General features: G+C 27.0%; 11 protein-coding genes across 11 annotated transcripts; 9 read left to right on the top strand and 2 right to left on the bottom strand.

Annotated features, from left to right (window-relative positions):
- Nucleotides 1-160: 160 nt before the first annotated feature.
- Nucleotides 161-877, top strand: NAEGRDRAFT_66401 (uncharacterized protein; the record flags this gene model as incomplete). Its single annotated transcript, XM_002678268.1, has 1 exon — nt 161-877. One exon carries the CDS (start codon nt 161-163, stop codon nt 875-877), a length of 717 nt encoding a protein of 238 aa, XP_002678314.1.
- A 326-nt stretch (nt 878-1,203) lies between these two features.
- On the top strand, nt 1,204-2,313 carry NAEGRDRAFT_66402 (uncharacterized protein; the record flags this gene model as incomplete). Its single annotated transcript, XM_002678269.1, has 1 exon — nt 1,204-2,313. One exon carries the CDS (start codon nt 1,204-1,206, stop codon nt 2,311-2,313), a length of 1,110 nt encoding a protein of 369 aa, XP_002678315.1.
- Nucleotides 2,314-2,995: 682 nt separating this feature from the next.
- On the top strand, nt 2,996-4,294 carry NAEGRDRAFT_66403 (uncharacterized protein; the record flags this gene model as incomplete). The annotated part of the gene is made up of 1 exon (XM_002678270.1): nt 2,996-4,294. One exon carries the CDS (start codon nt 2,996-2,998, stop codon nt 4,292-4,294), a length of 1,299 nt encoding a protein of 432 aa, XP_002678316.1.
- A 246-nt stretch (nt 4,295-4,540) lies between these two features.
- NAEGRDRAFT_66404 (uncharacterized protein) lies at nt 4,541-5,002 on the bottom strand (the record flags this gene model as incomplete). Its single annotated transcript, XM_002678365.1, has 1 exon — nt 4,541-5,002. One exon carries the CDS (start codon nt 5,000-5,002, stop codon nt 4,541-4,543), a length of 462 nt encoding a protein of 153 aa, XP_002678411.1.
- A 2,693-nt stretch (nt 5,003-7,695) lies between these two features.
- Nucleotides 7,696-8,982, top strand: NAEGRDRAFT_66405 (uncharacterized protein; the record flags this gene model as incomplete). Its single annotated transcript, XM_002678271.1, has 1 exon — nt 7,696-8,982. The coding sequence occupies one exon, from the start codon at nt 7,696-7,698 to the stop codon at nt 8,980-8,982; it is 1,287 nt and encodes a 428-aa protein (XP_002678317.1).
- A 1,754-nt stretch (nt 8,983-10,736) lies between these two features.
- On the top strand, nt 10,737-12,266 carry NAEGRDRAFT_66406 (uncharacterized protein; the record flags this gene model as incomplete). The annotated part of the gene is made up of 1 exon (XM_002678272.1): nt 10,737-12,266. One exon carries the CDS (start codon nt 10,737-10,739, stop codon nt 12,264-12,266), a length of 1,530 nt encoding a protein of 509 aa, XP_002678318.1.
- A 329-nt stretch (nt 12,267-12,595) lies between these two features.
- Nucleotides 12,596-14,077, top strand: NAEGRDRAFT_66407 (uncharacterized protein; the record flags this gene model as incomplete). The annotated part of the gene is made up of 1 exon (XM_002678273.1): nt 12,596-14,077. The coding sequence occupies one exon, from the start codon at nt 12,596-12,598 to the stop codon at nt 14,075-14,077; it is 1,482 nt and encodes a 493-aa protein (XP_002678319.1).
- Nucleotides 14,078-14,294: 217 nt separating this feature from the next.
- Nucleotides 14,295-15,731, top strand: NAEGRDRAFT_48319 (uncharacterized protein; the record flags this gene model as incomplete). Its single annotated transcript, XM_002678274.1, has 1 exon — nt 14,295-15,731. The coding sequence occupies one exon, from the start codon at nt 14,295-14,297 to the stop codon at nt 15,729-15,731; it is 1,437 nt and encodes a 478-aa protein (XP_002678320.1).
- A 483-nt stretch (nt 15,732-16,214) lies between these two features.
- NAEGRDRAFT_66409 (uncharacterized protein) lies at nt 16,215-16,814 on the top strand (the record flags this gene model as incomplete). The annotated part of the gene is made up of 1 exon (XM_002678275.1): nt 16,215-16,814. One exon carries the CDS (start codon nt 16,215-16,217, stop codon nt 16,812-16,814), a length of 600 nt encoding a protein of 199 aa, XP_002678321.1.
- Nucleotides 16,815-17,489: 675 nt separating this feature from the next.
- On the top strand, nt 17,490-20,135 carry NAEGRDRAFT_66410 (uncharacterized protein; the record flags this gene model as incomplete). Its single annotated transcript, XM_002678276.1, has 5 exons — nt 17,490-17,811; nt 17,886-18,089; nt 18,213-18,241; nt 18,343-19,370; nt 19,415-20,135. 5 exons carry the CDS (start codon nt 17,490-17,492, stop codon nt 20,133-20,135), a joined length of 2,304 nt encoding a protein of 767 aa, XP_002678322.1.
- Nucleotides 20,136-20,284: 149 nt separating this feature from the next.
- NAEGRDRAFT_66411 (uncharacterized protein) lies at nt 20,285-21,409 on the bottom strand (the record flags this gene model as incomplete). The annotated part of the gene is made up of 1 exon (XM_002678366.1): nt 20,285-21,409. The coding sequence occupies one exon, from the start codon at nt 21,407-21,409 to the stop codon at nt 20,285-20,287; it is 1,125 nt and encodes a 374-aa protein (XP_002678412.1).
- Between the last annotated feature and the right edge of the window lie 43 nt (nt 21,410-21,452).

Raw genomic sequence — 21,452 nt, forward strand, 5'->3', positions numbered from 1 at the left:
AGAATGTTGCAACATGGATTGTAGAAAAATTACAATGTAACAACATTCGGATAAATGCATTCCAGGTTGTGGATGTGACATCCTAAAAGTTTGGTTGCAAGTTAGTTAACGTTGAAACAAAGTTAAAAATCTAAACAAAAAAAATAGCAAAACATCATCAATGTCTCTGCACGACGATTTCACCAAGGAATTACTAATTACTGTTGGCACTTTCTTACCACTCTCCGATTTGAATAATTTTGCCAGATGTGACACTAAATTGTTGGATTTATTCTTCAATTTAACAACTGAAAAGGTGAATGCAATTGCAAAGAGAAAGAAGGAATTGAGTAAGAAGAATATTGAAAGTAGAATTGTAGCTCTCAAGGGTGAATACAGCAAGTCTGAGGACTCTAACATTCAAAAATTAATTTGGAAACCACTTGTTCTCTTCTACTTTCCAAATTATTCAACAAGTGTGAATGTGAAAAATTGGATGCATGTCATGAGGAGGAGAATTATTCATTTGGATAACAAATTTCCCAATGAATTGCCACTTTTAAAGGAAAGAACAACAATTGCTGGATTTAATTTATTTAGAGTTGATAAGGATCGTCAATTTATTGAAAATTGTGAATGGGAATATGAATGCCCACTGAAATCAAATGCATTTAAAGTCGTTTCACCAAATGTTAAATATTGTAAAGTGTGTAAGGAAAATGTATATGAAGTGTTTACAATGGAAGAGTTTAAATCACACGTTGAACAAGATCATTGTGTTTCATTCTCTGAATTTTCAAGAAAGCAACAAGCTGAATTAGGTAAAAGAAAAAGAGGAAAGATTAGAGTTGTTGAAACAAATGATGACAACTCTACACCTTCTAAAAAATTGAAATAAAGAGTTTGTTCAAACTAACTCTAAAAAAGGGGAGCTCTTCACATTGCAAAAGTGTCAAATGTCGGTTGTTGATTTAATAAAAAATGTCACAACAAGAACTTGAAACCATTTATCGGGATGAAGATGTAGCCACCAATAATTCAATTATTGATAATTCATCATCCATTATTCAAACAATTTTAATAGACGAAACTAAACAAGTAAACGAAAAAGAATTTAAACGAAAACTCCCAACTAAACATCATTTAAGAGGTAAACTCTTTTCCATAACAACTAGATGGGGTAAATTAGAAATAACCCTCGATAACATATTATCCTTTCTAATAATGATTCTAACAATTATTTCAATGTTATCATTGTCAATTGCTTGTTTTTATTCTTCAATTCTTGTTGCCTATAGAGGAAATGAAGTTTATTTCCACATTACTAAATCAAATATTGAATTGAATCAATTGACTAGTTTAATGAAAATTATGGTTGAGTATAAATTTATTGTGAGTGAAAATTTTGTAAAAAAAACGAATTCTAGTTTAATTAATTTATTGACATCACTTCAAGACATTAGTCTGGATGTTCAGAGAATTAATCAATTAGGATATTTTCCAAGTGATTTATCATTAATTGATTATGCATATCATATTATTTATACTATAGATGGTCATGTTCAATTCTTTTTAAGGAGATATAATTATTGGGGAATTGGAGATGAGGAAACTTATTCGAATGTTATGAGTCTAACAAATGATACTTTGATTTTATATGAGATGGTTCTTCAACTCGGTGATAAATATATTGGAGCTAAGGATGATTATATCAATGGACTATCCATTGCTGGATTGGTGTTAACTTTGATTTTATTAATTTTCATGATTCCTTTGAGTTTTTCAATTACTTTTAAAACTTTGATGAATAATGAGAAATTAATTGAAAAGTTGAAAAGAGTTGATGCTAAGGGAGTTAAGGAAACTATTTTGGATTCACATTTTGGACCACAATTCAAAGAATATTGTAAACAAAATAGAGAATTACGATATTTTCTGTTTTTGGAAAGATCAATTCAATTTACAGAATATTGTGAAAATATTTACAATCTTGATCATAATACAGAACTATTTCTAGAAGATCCAAATGATATTCCAAATATTGAGAATGAAATTGACAAGTGGCAGTCCAAAAAGTGTGAAATTATCTTTGAAATCAAAACAGAATTTCTAAGCTCAAAAGGTGAACATTTTCTTGGTGAAAAACAAATTGGTGGGAAGAAAGAAATTCAAAAAGTGAAATTGGAATTCAAATCCAATCCAATGAATTTATCTGACAATTTATTAGATGAAATTGAATCGAATATTTCCATACATTTATATTCGACTTTTAAATCATTTCAATCCAAGCAAAAACAGAAAAGATCATTTTACAATATTTCAATACAACAATAATTATAACAATTGTATTCTCACCTACTTGTTAATGATTTTATAGTATTGTGCATAAGAAACATCAATTTGAAGGCTTGTTGCCCTCCTAGATTTTTGTTCTGAAACAAAATAAGTGTGGATATCAAATTTCCTTGGTCGGTAATGAAACATGAGTACACTATTAATTTCTTGCAAAGTTTCGGTATCAATTGGTGTATAGTCTAATTTGAAGGAAAATGAGCGTCTTCCAATCCTTGTATGTTCTGTAATTTCCTTGTTAATCCGTTCTACAATCTTTAGAATTAGTTCTGAGTGTTGTTCGAATAAACTTTGCATAGCCATTTGATTGCAAATATCACCTCTACAAATTGGGTTAGGTAAACCAGATATTTCCAATGGTTGTTCCGGGTCATTTTGATACCTGTTGTTAGATAGATATCCTAGTTGATAAATGATGATAGTCAAAGACACCACCAGAATTATTTCTGTTAATTTCATTTTTTTAAATATTGAGCGAACGTTCGCTCTCAATTTTTTAAAAATAGGTTTTCACAGTTCAAAGCAAAAATATATTCATATGTTGGGATTACAATTTATTGAACTTCAAATGATTTAGGGTAGAGAGAGTTTTTTGGAGCACTATTTCTTTTTGTGTTTCGTCCAGTTCTTTAAACGAAACTCTAATCAACACATCCAATAAAAAATGTCAGCAGAACATCCACAAGTCCAAACATCAACAAATTCATTGATAGAGCTTGAAGAGAAAGCACTCTTTCATTCACCATCCACTCCATCTACTACATTTCATCAACAATTTACCACCGGAAAAGTTTCGAATAGAAAGAAACGAAATTTTATCATCAATACGAAATATGGAAGCATAGAACTGAGTATTGAAAGAATATTATCTTTCATTGTCATGTTTATTGCTGTAATTTCACTTTTCATTCTTACAATCATTACATTTTATGCATTCGTCTTGAGAGCATATGGTGAAACATATGTTTATTCCTATGGAACCGAATCATTAGTATATTCTAATAGATTTTCTACCTACTTAACAATAATTCTCAATTCTAATAATGTTACTATAGATAATGGATGGTTATTTAAAATCAATTATACATTCTCACATTATGAGGAATCGATAGGATTTACAGCTCGTTACAATGCTGATTCCAGTAAATTTGGGAAAGAGAATTTACCTGTAATGGTTCTGTATTTACAGAATAGTGGAAGGGATTATCAATATTTGTATAGTTTATTGGTTAGTAATAAGAGTAGAGCAGTAGAGTATTCGAATCATTTTGTTTCGAATTTGAATAACGCAACTAGAGAATATTTAGAGAAGGCACTATATGAAAGTGATAAGAATGATGCTATTGAGACCCTTTATATGGATTCGACAGCTATAATTGGAACCATACTATGTGGATTGGCTCTGTTAATTATACTTCCGACCGGTTTTATTGCTACTTTTGGAAGAAATAACAAATTATTGGAAAAATTACAAAAAGTCAATGCAAAGGAGGTCTTGAAGACGGTGTCTGATACATATTTGAATACTTCCTTTAAAGAATATTGTAAAAATCATCAACAATTGAAATATTTTCTATTTTTAGAAAAATCATTACTTTATTCAGAATATTGTGAAGAAATATTTAATTTAAATTCAATTGAAAATTACTTAAATGGTACCAATACCAATTCTATAGAAACTAGAATTGATGAATTTGAATCTAAAAAGTGTGAAATTATCTTTGAAACCATGATTGAGTTTCTCAGCTCAAAAGGTGAATATTTTCTTGGTGAGAAACAAATTGGCGGGAAGAAATTAATTCAAAAAGTTAATAAGGAATTCAAATCTAATCCAATGAATTTACCAGAAAATTTATTAGATGAAATTGAATCGAATATTTCAATTTGTTTAATTTCAACACTCAAGTCATTTCAATCCACGCAAAAACAAAAGAGAACTCTTTACAATTTTTCAAAACAATAGTCAACTTGAAGAGTTTGAGGAATTCTTACTCTATATATATTTTGAGTAGTGAGATCATAAAACTCTAAATGAATTCCTTGCTATTATTACGAAGATATCATTGATTGATGGAAGAGGAAACCACTTGAATCATCGTATCAGTAAACACCAAGCCATACTGAACCATACTGATGTGGCCCGATGATTCTTTGAGGCGCTCATCGTGATATGGTTAAAAGTTTGCTGATGTGTTACTGTACAATCAGCTTATTTTCTTAGTGATGTTAATTGTTTCATTTCACTTAAATATTTGGCTCCTTTATCACTAATTTCATTGTTATAAATATAAAGTAATGTCAGTTGTTTCATTTCACTTATGTATTTGGCCCCTTCATCACTAATTTCATTGTAACCAATATTAAGTGATGTTAGTTGTTTCATTTCACTTATATATTTAGCTCCTTTATCACCAATTTGATTGTCATAAATATAAAGCGATGTTAATTGTTTCATTTCACTGATGTGTTTGGCTCCTTCATCACTAGTTTCATTGTTAGAAACATTAAGTGATGTTAATTGTTTCATTTCACTTAAATATTTGGCTCCTTTATCACTAATTTCATTGTTATAAATACAAAGTGATGTCAATTGTTTCATTTCACTGATGAATTTAGCTCCTTCAACAGTAATTTCATTGTAACCAATATTAAGTGATGTTAGTTGTTTCATTTCATTTATATATTTGGCCCCTTCATCACTAATTCGATTGTTAGAAATATAAAGTGATGTCAATTGTTTCATTTCACTTATGTATTTGGCTCCTTCATCACTAATTCATTGCTACCAATATTAAGTGATGTTAATTGTTTCATTTCACTTATATATTTGGCTCCCTCTACACCAATTCGATTGTCATAAACATTAAGTGATGTTAATTGTTTCATTTCACTGATGAATTTAGCTCCTTCATCACGAATTTCATTGTTAGAAACATTAAGTGATGTTAATTGTTTCATTTCACTGAAATATTTGGCTCCTTCATCACCAATTTCGATTGCTACCAATATTAAGTAATATTAATTGTTTCATTTCACTTATATATTTGGCTCCTTTATCACTAATTTGATTGTAATATATATTAAGTGATGTTAGTTGTTTCATTTCACTTATATATTTGGCTCCTTCATAACCAATTAGATTGTGAGAAATATCAAGTGATGTCAATTGTTTCATTTCACTAATGAATTTGACTCTTTCTCTCGAGCCAAGCAAATATCCAGAAAATTCAACATTAACAATACTATTCCTAAATTGACTTTTCTTGAATAATTTAATTCTTTTCTTTGTAAATTTGTTTTTAAATTGAATAACAAGTTTTGAACGTTCCTTGATCACATTAAAGAATTGTTTTGAAATTAAAGTGCAATTATTTAAAATAAACCACGAATCATCAATCATTGAAATTATTTCAAAACAAATATCATCTGAAAATATTTCTTGTCGCTGGAGTTTCACAAATTTTTTCTTCTGTTTTGCTTTCACCATATTATTATGGTCAATTGTGAATATTTCCTCCGAATTATTCGTATGATGATTTTCAAAATCTTGACTGTTTCGTTGACCCATTTTTTTAAATTTGAATGATTTAGAGAAATTGTCTGATATTTTAACAATCGGCATTGGAAAGCACTACTGCATAACAAAGTGATCTAATTATTGAAGGAAGTTAAAGACACTCTATATTTGAGTGGTGGGATCATAAACTATATAGTACTATTATTACAAAGATATCATTGATTGATGGATGAGGAAATTACTTGAATCATCGTATCAGTAAATACACCATCCCTCAATCTATTTTTCAGTTTTTCAGTCATAGTCTTCATATTCAAAGAATGAGTAAAATAATCCTCTCTCCAATAAATTATATCAAGAAATTCAGAAGTGATGGATAATTTGGAATCTCCTTTAATATTGCTAGTTGTGTAGATGGGTGTCAGAATGAAAAACGAGTTACTAACCAAGTCATTCATTCGATAAATTGTTGAATTGTTGATAACTATGAAAAATTCTCTACCCGAAGAATAAATTCTGCATGATTTGATAGTTTCAGGTTTCTTTCTTATTAGTTTCGTAATTTCAATCTTGTGATTTTTTGGGGAATAAATATGGAACTTGTCTAATTGAAATTCAATGTAAAAAACACATATTATTATGAGGAAACTTACTTGTTAATAGAGCTACTCCATTATATGTAGAAGCAATATCAATAACAAATTCATTAGTATTTGAATCTGGTAGTGGAAACTCTTTCAACGAATCCCCAAATTCACTTCCACAACAAAAAACCTTTCCATCATTTGTAAGGGCCACAGTTTTATGATCTCCATTTACAACCTTTACAAAAAATGGTTTAATACTCTGCTGTTCATCTAAATTACATTCCATAATTCTTTTTTGAGAAAGGTTTGAGATTTGACTTGTTGATTGACCTGTTTCTCCAAATTTATTACATCCACTAGCCAATAGTCTTCCTTTGGATGTTAAATAAACAATAGTTGAAGATGCACATGAAATAAATCTAACAAACTCATCCATTTCCAAACAATTTTCAAAATCCAAAATTTCATGCCAATCTCTAATGTCAAATGTTGGCGTAATTGATTTTTCAAATGATAATTGATCAAATGATTCAGTTTCTCCACGATAAAGTTTAACATTCTCTCCAAAATAACCACTACCAGTATATATATATTGTATCCAAACACTTTCGTCTTACATGTCACTCTATTCTGTACCAATAATAAGATATTACAATAGGAGGCACTAATTTCAATAATTGTTTCATTCCTCCGATCAGTAATAAATGGTAATTCTAATTTCCACCAAATTCCCTTCCTATACATGAATAATTCATCATCTTTGGTTACCACATAACAATAAAATAATCGGAAGAGAATAAACTTGATTGGTGCAAAACGACCAATAAAATCAGAATTTTCTATTTCACTCTTATTTCCACTCAAATTTATATCGGGATAGAATGAGACGAATCGATCGGATTTTTGTACAGTTTCAATTATTGTTGATGAATCAAACAAGTAAAGGAAATTGACAGGTTGCTTGTGGAGCCATTTTTTTTTCTTCTTAGATTTTAATAATTTTAGAAATCAAAAAAGTAATGATAATATTTAATTGATGAAGATGTGTGGTTAGCAAGTTGCAGGCCAAAAAATTAAGTGAATCAAAATAGAATTAAGGTGACCACTTACGACTTTCTAAATGCAATTCGAGTAATTTTTACTTCTTTCGTTCTCGTTAATGTCATGATCTTACTATTTTACTAATTTACCTTCAAGAGCTTTCTTTTTTAGGAAGATATCATCGAGCTAATCAACTTGCGCAGCGCCACATGAAAAAAAATGACTTTAAATCCATCGACGTCTACATTTGAATTATCAGTGAAGATTGAACCACACAATGCACCACTTCATCAATTCAACAATAACAATAACAACAATAAAGAAACAACAAATAATTACTTTTCGGAAAGAAAAAAACGAAAATACAAGATTAATACGAAATGTGGAAGTATTGAATTTGACATTGAAAGAATATTAACTTTTCTAGTCATGTTTGTGGTTGTTGCTTCTCTTCTTGGTTTGGCTATAATGAGTGGATTTGGTTTCATTCGAAGTTATAAAGAATTAAGTGTTTACTATTATGGTGGTAAATCAACAGGTTATTCTATTGAATTATCAACATATATGAGAATAGTATTATCTTCTGATATAATAATTAATGACAGATGGCTTTTAAAAATCAATTCAACTTTTGAGAATTGGTTGTATGCTTCTGAATGGGCAATTTTTCATTCTTTCTATGTTGATTATTATGAAATTCAATTACCACAAATAGTTAAAGACATTCAGAAAGAATATGAACACTTGTACAATTCACTACTATTACAAAATATTAACAAGACAAGTCAATTTCAATATTTTCAAAATGAATTTGTGAAAAGTGTTGAAAGTTTCAATGTGGATTATCTTTTGAGTGCTTATAGATATAGTCTAGCTATTAATGAAAGAGAATCAAGTTATATTGTCATTACTTCTATAATTGGAACTATTGTTTGTGCCTTGATATTACTAATTATACTTCCAACTGGTTTTATTGCTACTTTTGGAAGAAATAACAAATTATTGGAAAAATTACAAAAAGTCAATGCAAAGGAGGTTTTGAAAACTATAAATGATCCTTATTTGAACGATCCATTTCGGAAATTCTGCAAAGAAAATCAAAAACTTAATTACTTTCTATTTTTGGAAAAATCATTACTATATTCAGAATATTGTGAAGAAATATTTAATTTAAATTCAATTGAAAATTACTTGAATGATAGTAGTACCAATTCTATAGAAACTAGAATTGATGAATTTGAATCTAAAAAATGTGAAATTATCTTTGAAATCAAAACTGAATTTCTAAATTCGAAAGGTGAATATTTTCTTGGTGAAAAACAAATTGGCGGGAAGAAAGAAATTCAAAAAGTGAAATTGGAATTCAAATCCAATCCAATGAATTTATCTGATAATTTATTAGATGAAATTGAATCGAATATTTCAATTTGTTTAATTTCAACACTCAAATCATTTCAATCAAATCTTAAAAATAAGAAATTCATCTCAACCAAGTCGTTACAATAAACAACATTTGTTTCAATTATTTAGTTGTAAGTATTGTCGACAGCGCTATCCATTTCCAGAATATTTTAAATTTCCGTTTTAGGAAGATATTCATCCGAAACCTGTCATAAAAAAAATGTCCACACCAACAACAAGCTCTTCAACATTGGAGTTGTTAGAAGAGGATTCTTCTCCCTCTCGGAAACAACAAGATCAATTCAATAATAATAACAAAAACAACATTATTTTGCCATCATCAACATATAAACTTTCGAATAGAAAGAAACGAAAGTTTATCATTAATACTAAATGTGGCAGTATTGAAATGAGCATTGAACGAATATTAACATTCCTAATCATGTTCATTGCCATATTTTCACTTTTCATTCTTTCAATTATTACAATCTATGCATTCTTCTTGAAAAATTACAATGAACATTCAATTTACAAAACATCACATCAAACTATTCAACATTCGAATAGATTATCTACTTATTTTCATATCATTTTATCAACTAATATTACAATAGATGATAGATGGTTATTAAAAATTAATTCTACTTTTATGGAATTTAAAGAAAAAGCATTATTTGGAGCACTTTATTATTTTGAAATTTCCAATAATGGAAATGAATATATTAGACCAATGGAAATTGTTAAAATTGAACAAGATTATAATTATTTATATGAATTATTAACTAAAAATAAGAAAGATTTGGAATTTTATAAAAATCAATTTATTTATGGAATTGAAAATTATGTACAAAATTATTTGGAAATTGCTTTGAAGAAAAGTGATAAAAATGATGAAATAGAAACTATTTTTATGTATTCTACTGCTATAATTGGAACTATAATATGTGGATTGACTTTATTAATTATTATTCCAACTAGTTGTATTGCCTTAATTGGAAATAATAACAAAATTATGAAAAAATTACAAAAAGTGAATGCAAAAGAAGTTTTAAATTTTATTTCAGATTCTTATTTGAATATTTCCTTTAAAGAATATTGTAAAAATCATCAACAATTAAAATACTTTCTATTTTTGGAAAAATCATTACTATATTCAGAATATTGTGAAGAAATATTTAATTTAAATTCAATAGATAATTACATCACTAATTCCAATACTAACCTGAGTGAAATACAAATAGATAAATTTGAATCTAAAAAATGTGAAGTTGTCTTTGAAATTATTACAGAATTTCTAAATTCGAAAGGTGAATATTTTCTTGGTGAGAAACAAATTGGCGGGAAGAAATTAATTGAAAAAGTTAATAAGGAATTCAAATACAATCCAATGAATTTATCTGAAAATTTATTTAATATTATTGAATCAAATATTTCAATTCATTTATTTCCAACACTTAAATTATTTAAATCTAATAGAAAGACTATTCCTAATCTAACAAATTGAAAATATTAGTATTCTAATTAAGAAGACTCTTCTGAAGTTGATCACTAATTTAGTTTGATAGATCTTTAATTTAACAATCAAATAGTATTTAGTCAACTCAATTACTCTTTAAGAATTTAAAATTCAACTATGAAAATTGAAAGTACATAATCATGATTACAATCCTCGTAGTTCGTAGTGTAAAACATTTTCAAGACACTTGTCTCTTTTATTCTTCAATTGTAACAACCATTAGCTATATAGAGATAGTTTCCATACCAAGGAAAAATGACATGTTGACATTTGGTATCTTTTATAGACATTTGACCACCACATAAGCCAACAATCACGATTGCGATATCTTTCACTAAAAAAAATGTCTCTTCAACATGCTCTTCAACAACAAAGCAATTCAATTACCTTTGTTGAAATGGAGAATCTTCTCATCACCTTGAATATCGATAGTACAAATCAACTAGAACAACAAATAACATCAACAATATTATCTTCCTTACCTTCTGCACATTTAAATAATTCAACTTCTATAACAACAACAACAGGTAGTTCACAACAGTTGTCAACTTTTAAATATTTTGATCAGAGTACAAGTAGTAGTACTTTGATAAAAATTATTGAGGAAGGAAATAATGATGGTGTTAATATTAATAAGAATATATCAATTCAACGAAAGAAGGAATTTATTATAAAAACTAAATGTGGTCAATTGGAATTGACATTTGACAGAATATTGGCATTTATTATCATGTTATTGGCAATTATAACATTATTAATATTAGTAATATTATCTACTGGTACTATTTTCTTGCAAACTAATACAGAAAACAAAACTTTTAATAACTTTACAAAAGTTACAAAAAATTTAATAAGATTGAATGCATATTATACTATTTTAATGGAAAGTAAATTAGATGAATTATTGATTGAGGAAATTAATGAAACAATGATTGATGTTAAAGTGGATTACAACAAGTTATTAATTGATATTCCTTATTATGGAAATACTGCTCAATATAGTAGGTCCAGAGTTGTTACAATTTTAAATAGAAATTTTAAATCTTTGGAGAGTAATCATAATTATATTTATAATGAGATTATAGTAAATAATTATACAGATACTAAATTTTTCTATTCGAATTATCATCCTAGTTTAGTCAATTTCACACAAAGTTTAGACCTAGCTCTGATACTTGCTGATAAGGCTGCAAGTAATGAAGATGAATATATGAATATAAATGCAATCATTGATTTGTCTCTAGTTGGATTTGTATTGATAATCATAATTCCATCAATTGGTCTAATTTTAATCAAGTCAGCTGTCAATGACAACAAATTTATGGAAAAATTACAAAAAGCAGATGCAAGAATAGTGATTGAAACAATTGCAGATCCTAGATATCAATCATATTTTAAAGAATTATGTAAAGAACATAATCAATTATCAAAATATCTATTTATGGAAAGAGTTCAATTATTTAATGAAATATGTCAAAGAGTTTTCACATTACAAGATGAAATTGAAGAAGGAGTTAATCTAGAAATGAGTAAGAAAATGTTAATTGAAATTGATGATTTAGAAGCAAAGAAATTTGAATTATCATTTGAATTAATTACAGAATATCTTGATTTAGGTAGTGATACCTTTTTAGGATTTAGATTAGTAGGTCGTAAAAGATCCATTGAGAAAATCAAAAAGATATTCGACACACAATCAATGAATTTGCCTGAAAATCTCTTCAAGAATATTCAATCAAATGTTTCATTGAATTTACTTCCAATTTACAAATTATTTAAATCCAATCAACAACGAAAGAGAAATGAAAGAAAAATTAAAATTATTGCAAAACAACAAGACAAACATGAAATTATGAAAAATAAACAACAGTAACTTTTCCATTATTCGACTTTTCACATTATTTCCTTTTTGAGCTCATGGTCAACTGGTTCTTTTATTAACAATTATTCCATTAAGAGAACAAATTATCAGCAATCACACAATAAGAATGTTACTTTACACAACTTACAATATCCACTAGAATCGGAATTAGAATCTTTTATTTATGCGATTCTTATTTGAGCCAGCAAATCATTTTGGAATCTTTCACTTTACGAACTCTATTTTACCTTTTTAGATGTTTTTGGAATGTTAAACTACTATTTTCAATTTGCAATATTGACATCCATGAATCTTTCACACAGTCAATTAAACACAAAAAAATGTCTCTTGACGAAACTGTTCGAAACAATGAAATTAATCTTGTTGAAATGGAGAATGTTTTATATTCAATGAAGATTGATACTGAACAACAATTTTATGAATCAACTTCAACTCAACAAGATGCCTTCAATTCTTCATCTAATAATAATAACAATATTGATAATACACAGTTGACTAGTAATAATAAACCTTTACAACAAACTAGTAATACAATAGTTAAAATTGAAGAAGGTCAACAAGAATATAACACTAGTGTAACAATACCACCTAAAATTCCAAAACAAGATCAACAATATATTATAAATACCAAATATGGACAATTACAATTATCATGTGATAGAATAATATCAGTATTAATCATGTTATTAGCAATTATTACATTATTTATGATGGCATTTCTATCTGCATGTACTTTAATATTAGAAACTAATACTGAAAATAAAACATTTAATCACACAACTCAATTATCAAAGAATTTAATAAGATTAAATACTTATTACAAAATTATTATGGAAAGTGAAATTGTAGAGTTGTTAGTTGAGGAAATTAATGAAACAATGATTGATGTTACAAGTGATTATCATCTATTATTAAGAGATGTACCTTATACTGGTAACACTGATAAATATAGTAGGGCAAGTGTAATTACTAGAATTGGAGATTATTTTAACATATTGGAAAGTAATCATTTTCATCTTTATAATCAAGTTATTGAAAATAATTATACAGATACTAAATTTTTCTATTCGAATTATCATCCAAGCCTAGTCAATTTCACACAAAGTTTAGACCTAGCTCTGATACTTGCTGATAAAGCTGCAAGTAATGAAGACGAATATATGAATTTAAATGCAATTATTGATCTTGTATTATCTGTATTTGTATTAATTATTATAATTCCATCAACTGCTATATTACTTATCAAGTCAGCTGTCAATGACAACAAGTTTTTAGAAAAATTAAAAAAAGCAGATGCAAGAGTAGTGATTGAAACAATTGCAGACATAAGATTACAGAATGAATTTAAAGAATTATGTAAAGAACATAATCAATTATCAAAATATCTATTTATGGAAAGAGTTCAATCATTCAATGAAATATGTCAAAGAGTTTTCGCATTACAAGATGAAATTGAAGAAGGAGTTAATCTAGAAATGAGTAAGAAAATGTTAATTGAAATCGATCAATTGGAATCTAAAAAATTTGAATTATCATTTGAATTAATTACAGAATATCTTGATTTAGGTAGTGATACCTTTTTAGGATATCCTTTAATAGGTGGAAAGAAAGCAGCGGAGAAAATCAAAAAGATATTCGATACTCAATCTGTTCACTTACCTGAAAACTTGTTTAAAAATGTTCAATCAAATGTTTCTTTGAATTTACTTCCAATTTACAAATTATGTAAATCCAATCAACAACGAAAGAGAAATCAACGAATGAAATTAATGAAGAAACAACAATTAGCAACGACACAATAATAAACATGATCGATTCGTAGACCGTATTACAATCAACATGTTGTTAGTTGTAGGAAATAGAGACTCCATTTTCCGACTCAAAGTTTACAACAAACAACAAATTTCAGAGGTGGACATTGATGGACATTGAAGGACTTTGATAATTGTTTTAAAAGTGTGAAATGAGTGGATTCTTTTCAAGGAGTTTTAAAGAAAAAACAAACAACACTTCACACAAATGGAGATTTTTGATATTTTCATAGCACTGATCGTTGCATTGGTTTTATTCATTTCCATTCGATTCTTTACCTCTCAAAAAGGAAAGAAGAATGAACCACCAAGAGTACCTAATTTCATACCTTATTTTGGATCATTTATTGGTTTTGCCAAGAATCCAGTAAATTTCGTCATTGAAAATTCTAAAATATATGGAAACATATTCACTGCAACCATTTTAGGTAAAGAAATGACATTTATTAATCATCCAACATTATTAGATACAGTATTCAAAGCAACAGATAATGAATTATCATTGAGAGATATTTACAAATTTATGAAACCTGTATTTGGTAATGGAGTTGTTTATGACGCCGAGTCAACTGAAAGAATGATGGAACAAGTTAAATTTGTTAGTTCTGGTTTAACAACTAGTCGTTTCAGAGTCTTTGTTGATATTATTGAAGATGAAGTTAAACAAAGAGTTGAACAATTGGGAAATGAAGGAACTTTTAATTTACTTGACTTGTTAAGTGATTTGATAATTTTCACAGCATCACGTTGTCTATTAGGAGATCAAGTCAGAGAATATTTGAGTGAGAAACAATTAGGTAAATTATATCATGATATAGATGAGGGAATTAGTGCGTTATCATTCTTTTATCCTTCATTACCTGCTAATAGACGTGATGTTGCTAGAAAGGCAATTGGTGAAATATTTCAAGAATTATTGAATAAGAGAAGAGAAGAACATGTAAAGAATCCAGAACGTTTATTAGATGAATCTAAAATGGATATAGTTGATCATTTACTTTTACAAAAATATAAAGATGGTCAAGAATTAACAGATGAACATCGAATTGGAATTTTAATTGCTGGTTTATTTGCTGGTCAACATACTTCATCCATTACAAGTACTTGGACTTTATTGAATATCATTTCTAATAAGAGAATTGAACAACAATTTAGAAATGAACAATTATTACTTGAAAAGGAAAAGATGAATTATGAAACTATTATGAAAATGGAATATTTAGAAGCATGTATGAAAGAAGCACTTAGAATGTATCCACCACTTATTATGGTAATGAGAATGGCTAGAAAACCAAGACAATGTGAAGAATTCATAATTCCTAAAGGTAATATTATTGTAGTTTCACCTTCGGCTGCTGGTAGATGTAAAGATGTTTATTCTAATCCAGACGAATTCAATCCTGAACGTTTTACTGAATTGAAAGAACATGAAAAGTTTAAATATGGTTCAATTCCGTTTGGTGCAGGACGTCACAAATGTATTGGTGAAAATTTTGCACTTTTACAAGTGAAAAGTGTAATTTCCATTCTATTGAGATATTATGATATGGAATATAGTGGTGAAATGCCATCTCCTTCATATACTTCAATGGTTGTTGGTCCTGATAAACCAATTATTGTAAAATATAAAAGAAGATTACAATAAAATATTTAATTTGTTAATTGACTATATTTAATCAGCTAATCTTCTACAGGACTAAAATGGACTCTAATAGAGAGAATCATCCTACATTTTTTTGATTGGATTGTTCAACTTCAAATGTCATTTGTCCTGTCTCTTTACAAAACAAAAAATTTAGTTCTCTCGTGTTGAGTGGCAAATTCAACCACCATCAAACACAACAAACAAAAAAAAATAACAACAAAATGCCCATCAAAACAAACAACAATCAAAACAAACAAGACAAGATAGAGAAAAAAACTGCCAAATGTCCAGTTTGTTTATTCAACAATTTAACATGTCACCATGCTGATAATATTAAATACAAGATATCCAACACTCCCTTCATCGGATGTTATAATAGAATATATATATTATGTATACAGATATGACTATCTACCAATACCTCCACAACAACAATTTTCCTATGATAATTTAATTTATGAACAAATAAGTAAATTTGCTGACATGTTAAATTATAATGAAAATTATTCTGATAAGGCCTATAGAGGAATGTTGTTGGAATATTTTTATAAACCTCTTCATACATATGCGAAGGGAGAAGGTTGGATAGATGAGAGTGCAACACTTTCAATCAAAGAGGAAACGAATAAGAATACTAAAGAAGGAAATGTCTTGAGTGATGATGATAGTGTAGATTTGGGAGCTAATTTACAAGATGAACAACATCTTCCCTCATCTATTCAACTAAATTATGGGAATACATCCTGCCTATTTAAACCTAAAAAGATTACAAAAAAGTCAAAACGCAAGCAAAAAGCTCCATCAACAACAAATATTCCACCAATTAAGAGAACTGCCATAATTAGTAATAGAGCAAATAATGAATCTAGAATGATGTATTTAGAAGAGAAGGATCTCAATAGCACAGAAACATTATTAACTGCTATAAGAAATAATTTAGAAATCACTCGTTTAAATAATTTACAATTTAAACATAAGAATATTTATGTTACTGTTAAGGAGAATGAAGTTTCAATAATTAAAGATCTAATGAAGGAGAATGATGATACTTTGAAATTTTGTTATGGAACTAAAGCTCAATAATAATAATAAATATCAAATCATTATTTTAGGAATACACATTATCAACAATCCAATAAGAGCTCCACATTCACAACTTGTTCCTCCTTACAATAATCAAAAAAAAACAAATAAAAAAAAAACAAATAATGACTGAAAATCTATTACGTGCTATAGTGTTGCTTCCAACACATAATTATAGTGATGAAGAATTAAAGGAACAACTCGGTTCTCTTGCAAATTTATTAGCTGCTGTTCCATTTGAGGAAATGAAAGATAAAGAATCTAATAGTGTATCTCTATTGACATTGTTGGTAAAGTTATTGAACTTCCATTTCGTTTGGCTGGAATGTGATTGACAGAAGGAAATTTGTGAAGTTTGTATTTCAGTGAGTGGTAAGGCAAATGAAAGCAACTTAATTACTTCTTCCAGAAAATCTTCAAACACCTGCCAATACTAGAATGATGAAACCAGCTAAAAAACAAGTTTCATCCAAAGAATGGATTATTGACTGATAACACCATTCAGGAAGGTGTTACAAAATTCAAAACTCAATTATATGATGCAGTAGATCTCACTAAGGAAACAGCAAAGAATATGCTCATCCTTACCAGAAACATGTCTCACAAATAAGGAGGTTATCAATATTAGTTGTATAATAATTTATTATAAAACAACAATGCAATTTGTAAATAAAAATGATTAATCAATCTTCTTCATCAGCATCACCTCCAATAATACAAACATCTTCATCATCGACAAGTAGCCATCATCATTATCAACATGAAAATATTCCTCGAGTAGCCTCTTCTTCATCATCATGTGATTTAAATAGAATGAATAGTTCGGAGAGTAATTTAGATGATATTCTCTCTTCATCACTATCATCAACAGGTTCTATTAAGGAACATCGTTCAATGAGACAATCTTTATCTATTCAACAACAACAATATTATAATCAATCATCTGATTATACTTCTAATTCATTATTATTTGAGCCTAAAACTTTATTCTTTCCATGTATGTAATATTTAAATTCATCAATCATTATACAACAATTTAATTAATTTAATTCATGAACAACAATATAATAGTACCTAACAAGTATAAAACAAAATTTAGTCTCTATCTATTTAATGATAGTTCAACTGATTTCATAGCCTTCACTATTAAGAATCCAAATACAAAATATTTTGAAATTTCATCCGAAGCCTATTTTCCATCACTGAATAGTAATTCATCATCATCGTCATCATCTTCATGTTCATGTAATAATAATTGTTATGGATGTAGTAATAGTCTATTATCAAGTCAAGTTATATTTCCAAAATCTCAAATAGTATTAAATATTACATTACATTGTAATCAAGTATTAACAAATGATGATAATTTAATATTTGAATTTAATTATAAAAAATCAGAAGATCCACATGATTTAATTAGAAAAACTGTATGTTTTAATTTTATTTAATTATTTAATTTTATTTAATTTTACTATAATTTAATTATTTTTTATATAATTATTTATTTAATTATTTAATTAATTAAAAGAATATACCAAAAATAACATTTACACATAAAATGGAAGTTAAATTTTCATATCCATCAGATGATAATATAAATGTAAAATTTGGAGATAATATATTATTATTAACACCTAAAAAATTAAATTTTCATTCCCTAATTAGACCTGATCTTTCCATAAATGTAAAATATAGTACTTTACAAAATTATAAAAAATTATATTCATTAAATGAATTATATTTAAATCATTTAATGAATATAATAGAAAAAGATGAAATTCAAGAAGAAATTCAAAGTTATTATTGTCCATCATGTTTAACTGAATTTGCTAAAAGTGAAGCAATGTTTAACAAGATGAAATGTCAATTTTGTTTTTCATGTCCATCATGTCAATGTAATTTAAATTTAGTTACAAGAAATTTACAAACATTTTTATCATGTCCATATTGTTATTATGATACTTTGGATATTAATTTAAAAACAAATGATTCATTTAATCAATTATTTGAAATTGTAAAGGAAAATGATAATAGATTACAATCAGATTTTAATTTACAATTAAGAAAATATGCTGATCATGTTAAAAAATTAAATTCAAATTCAAATTCAAATCAACAATATAGAAAATTTTCAATAGTTTTAGATTCTTATGTAACTGTGACTACTAATAGTAATTCATCATCTAATAATAGTAATAATAATAGAATTGGTAATAGTAATACTTCTAATTATGGAAATGGAATTGAACCATTAACTCATTCATCAAATGAAAGTTTAGATTCCTATTTAAAAAAAAGTGATCAAAGAGTTCAATACATGACATCAAGTGAATATTCATATAATAATTTAATATCATTTGAAAGTAAATTACAAAATAATAATAATAATACATTTAATTCTAATAATTCTAATAATAATAATAATGACATTTCAATGTTGTATCCACAGAGAAAAACACTTTGTATTAAAAAGATTAAAAAATATGGAGAGGAAATTATTGTTAAAAGAGATTCAAAAAATCATTCAACTAATTTTGATATTAATTATAATGCAATGTATGTTTTTTAATTTTTTAATTTTAATTTTAATATTTTTAAAGTAAATTTTTACCTAAATTTTCAATACTTAATGTACCAGTATTAAATGTAAATAGAGAATCAGATATATATTTATTAATTACAAATCCAAATGAGGAATGTAGATTATATTTAAATTTAGAATCATTTGATAATAATGTTAAATTAAATTTACCTAAAAAGACAATAGTATTAAAAGAAAATAATGGATTAGAATCATATTCAGCTGATGTTCAACAATTAGGAATTGAAGATGAAAAATTGAGGGAATTAGATCATGAAATTGAACACATAATTGAAAGGAGAAATAATCAATTAAAAATTAGAATTGGAGTTTTACCATTTGAATCCAATGTTAAATTTAAAATAAGAGTTAAATTGAGTGGACTATCTTTGAGTGCTGCATTTTCATCTTCTCCAAATTCTGTTACATCACCTAATAATAATTCAAGTTCTGCTATCACTAATTCAAATAGTAATATCAATAACAATAGTAATAATAACTCATCAACAAATGCTACTAATAATAATGGATTGACTGTTTCATCAAGTTTAACAAATTCAATGATGGAATCAATAGCACTAAACTCACCCAAAAAGAAGGAAATGTATGAAAAACAAGAAAACAAACAAGTGGAATATCTTGTACATTTTCAACTTCCAAGTGCTGTTTATACTGAAGATGATTTGAATGAGCACCAAGAAAGTTCTACACCAAAAGTTGACTGGATTAAAGTTTATTGAGTTGTGCTTATCAATAAATTTCTTAAAGTTCTTAATTTTATAAGAATAATTTTATTAATGGTTAGTTACAATGGAGTAGAATAATTACGAATAACAAATTGTTCTTCTTCTTGCTAATTATCCCAATTGTTGAGTTGGTCCAAGTGTTATTAGACATTTTCTTGATTAACTCCTCTTCCATTATTATCTGTGTTATTATCACCAGCAATTGGACCATCATTGGATAATGTAGTACTATTATTAGTTGTATCATTACCAATTCCATATTGTCTTCTCAATGCATCCAAATCAAAAGGTAAAGTTAATTGAATTTGTAAATTTGGTCTCTTTGCATTTTCTCTTCTCAATTTTTCTAATTCTTCTTCATCAATAATCCACATTTCATCATCATCATAACGTTGACCAAAACATAATAAATTTGATTTGATAAAATCTAAAGCCTTCATAAAATTATTACCATATTTTGAATTATTAAAATTATTTAAAAATCTACGTTTAGATTCAACCTGTTCAACACGTGCAGTACCAGTTGTTGTATCAAATGGAAGTGGAATTTCCTTAGTTGCTCTATAATTTTCTATATTTGCAATATTTTCATGTTCAATACGGAAAATATTCCAAATAAATCTTCTTAAAATTTCCAAAAATACAAACAAGTATAAAATCCATTCCAATGTTTCCTTTTCAATTTTAACAAATGATTTAACAAATAAAAATGGTAACCAAACCCATCTTAGTATAATATTACTAAACATGGCCATATAATAATATTGAGGTGAAAATATTAATTTAGATCTTAATCCCCAATATTTAGTTTTCTTTTCAAATAAACCCATATCAACACGTAAATCCCAATATAATTTTAAACATGTTGAAATAATATTTATAATAATATATATAATACGTAATATTGTAAATGATCCAATTAATATATTATTAGAATTATCCAATGTTAATTTATCAATAAATGCAATAATAATGACTAAACATGATGAAAAATATTTTAATGCATTTAATAAATGCATTTTTTGTCTAGTATCATAATATTTTCTTAAACATTGCATTAATCTAACATGATATGGAATGTAATTTAAAATTGGAATTCCTAAACTTTTAGTTGAAGAACAAAATAAAGAAATTGTTGAAAATTTTGAAGTTGCAGGATAAATACAACCAATAAATTGTAATTCAAATAAAACATCAGATAAAGAAGTTAATTGATCTGCAATAAAAAAGTCAGAAAATCTAACTACTGTAAAAGGAGATGCTAACATTCTTAAAATACATTTTAATAACCAATATCTAAATTCAAAATTT

The sequence above is a fragment of the Naegleria gruberi genome, assembly GCF_000004985.1.
Source record: "Naegleria gruberi genomic scaffold NAEGRscaffold_18, whole genome shotgun sequence".
NCBI lineage: Eukaryota > Heterolobosea > Eutetramitea > Acrasida > Naegleriidae > Naegleria > Naegleria gruberi.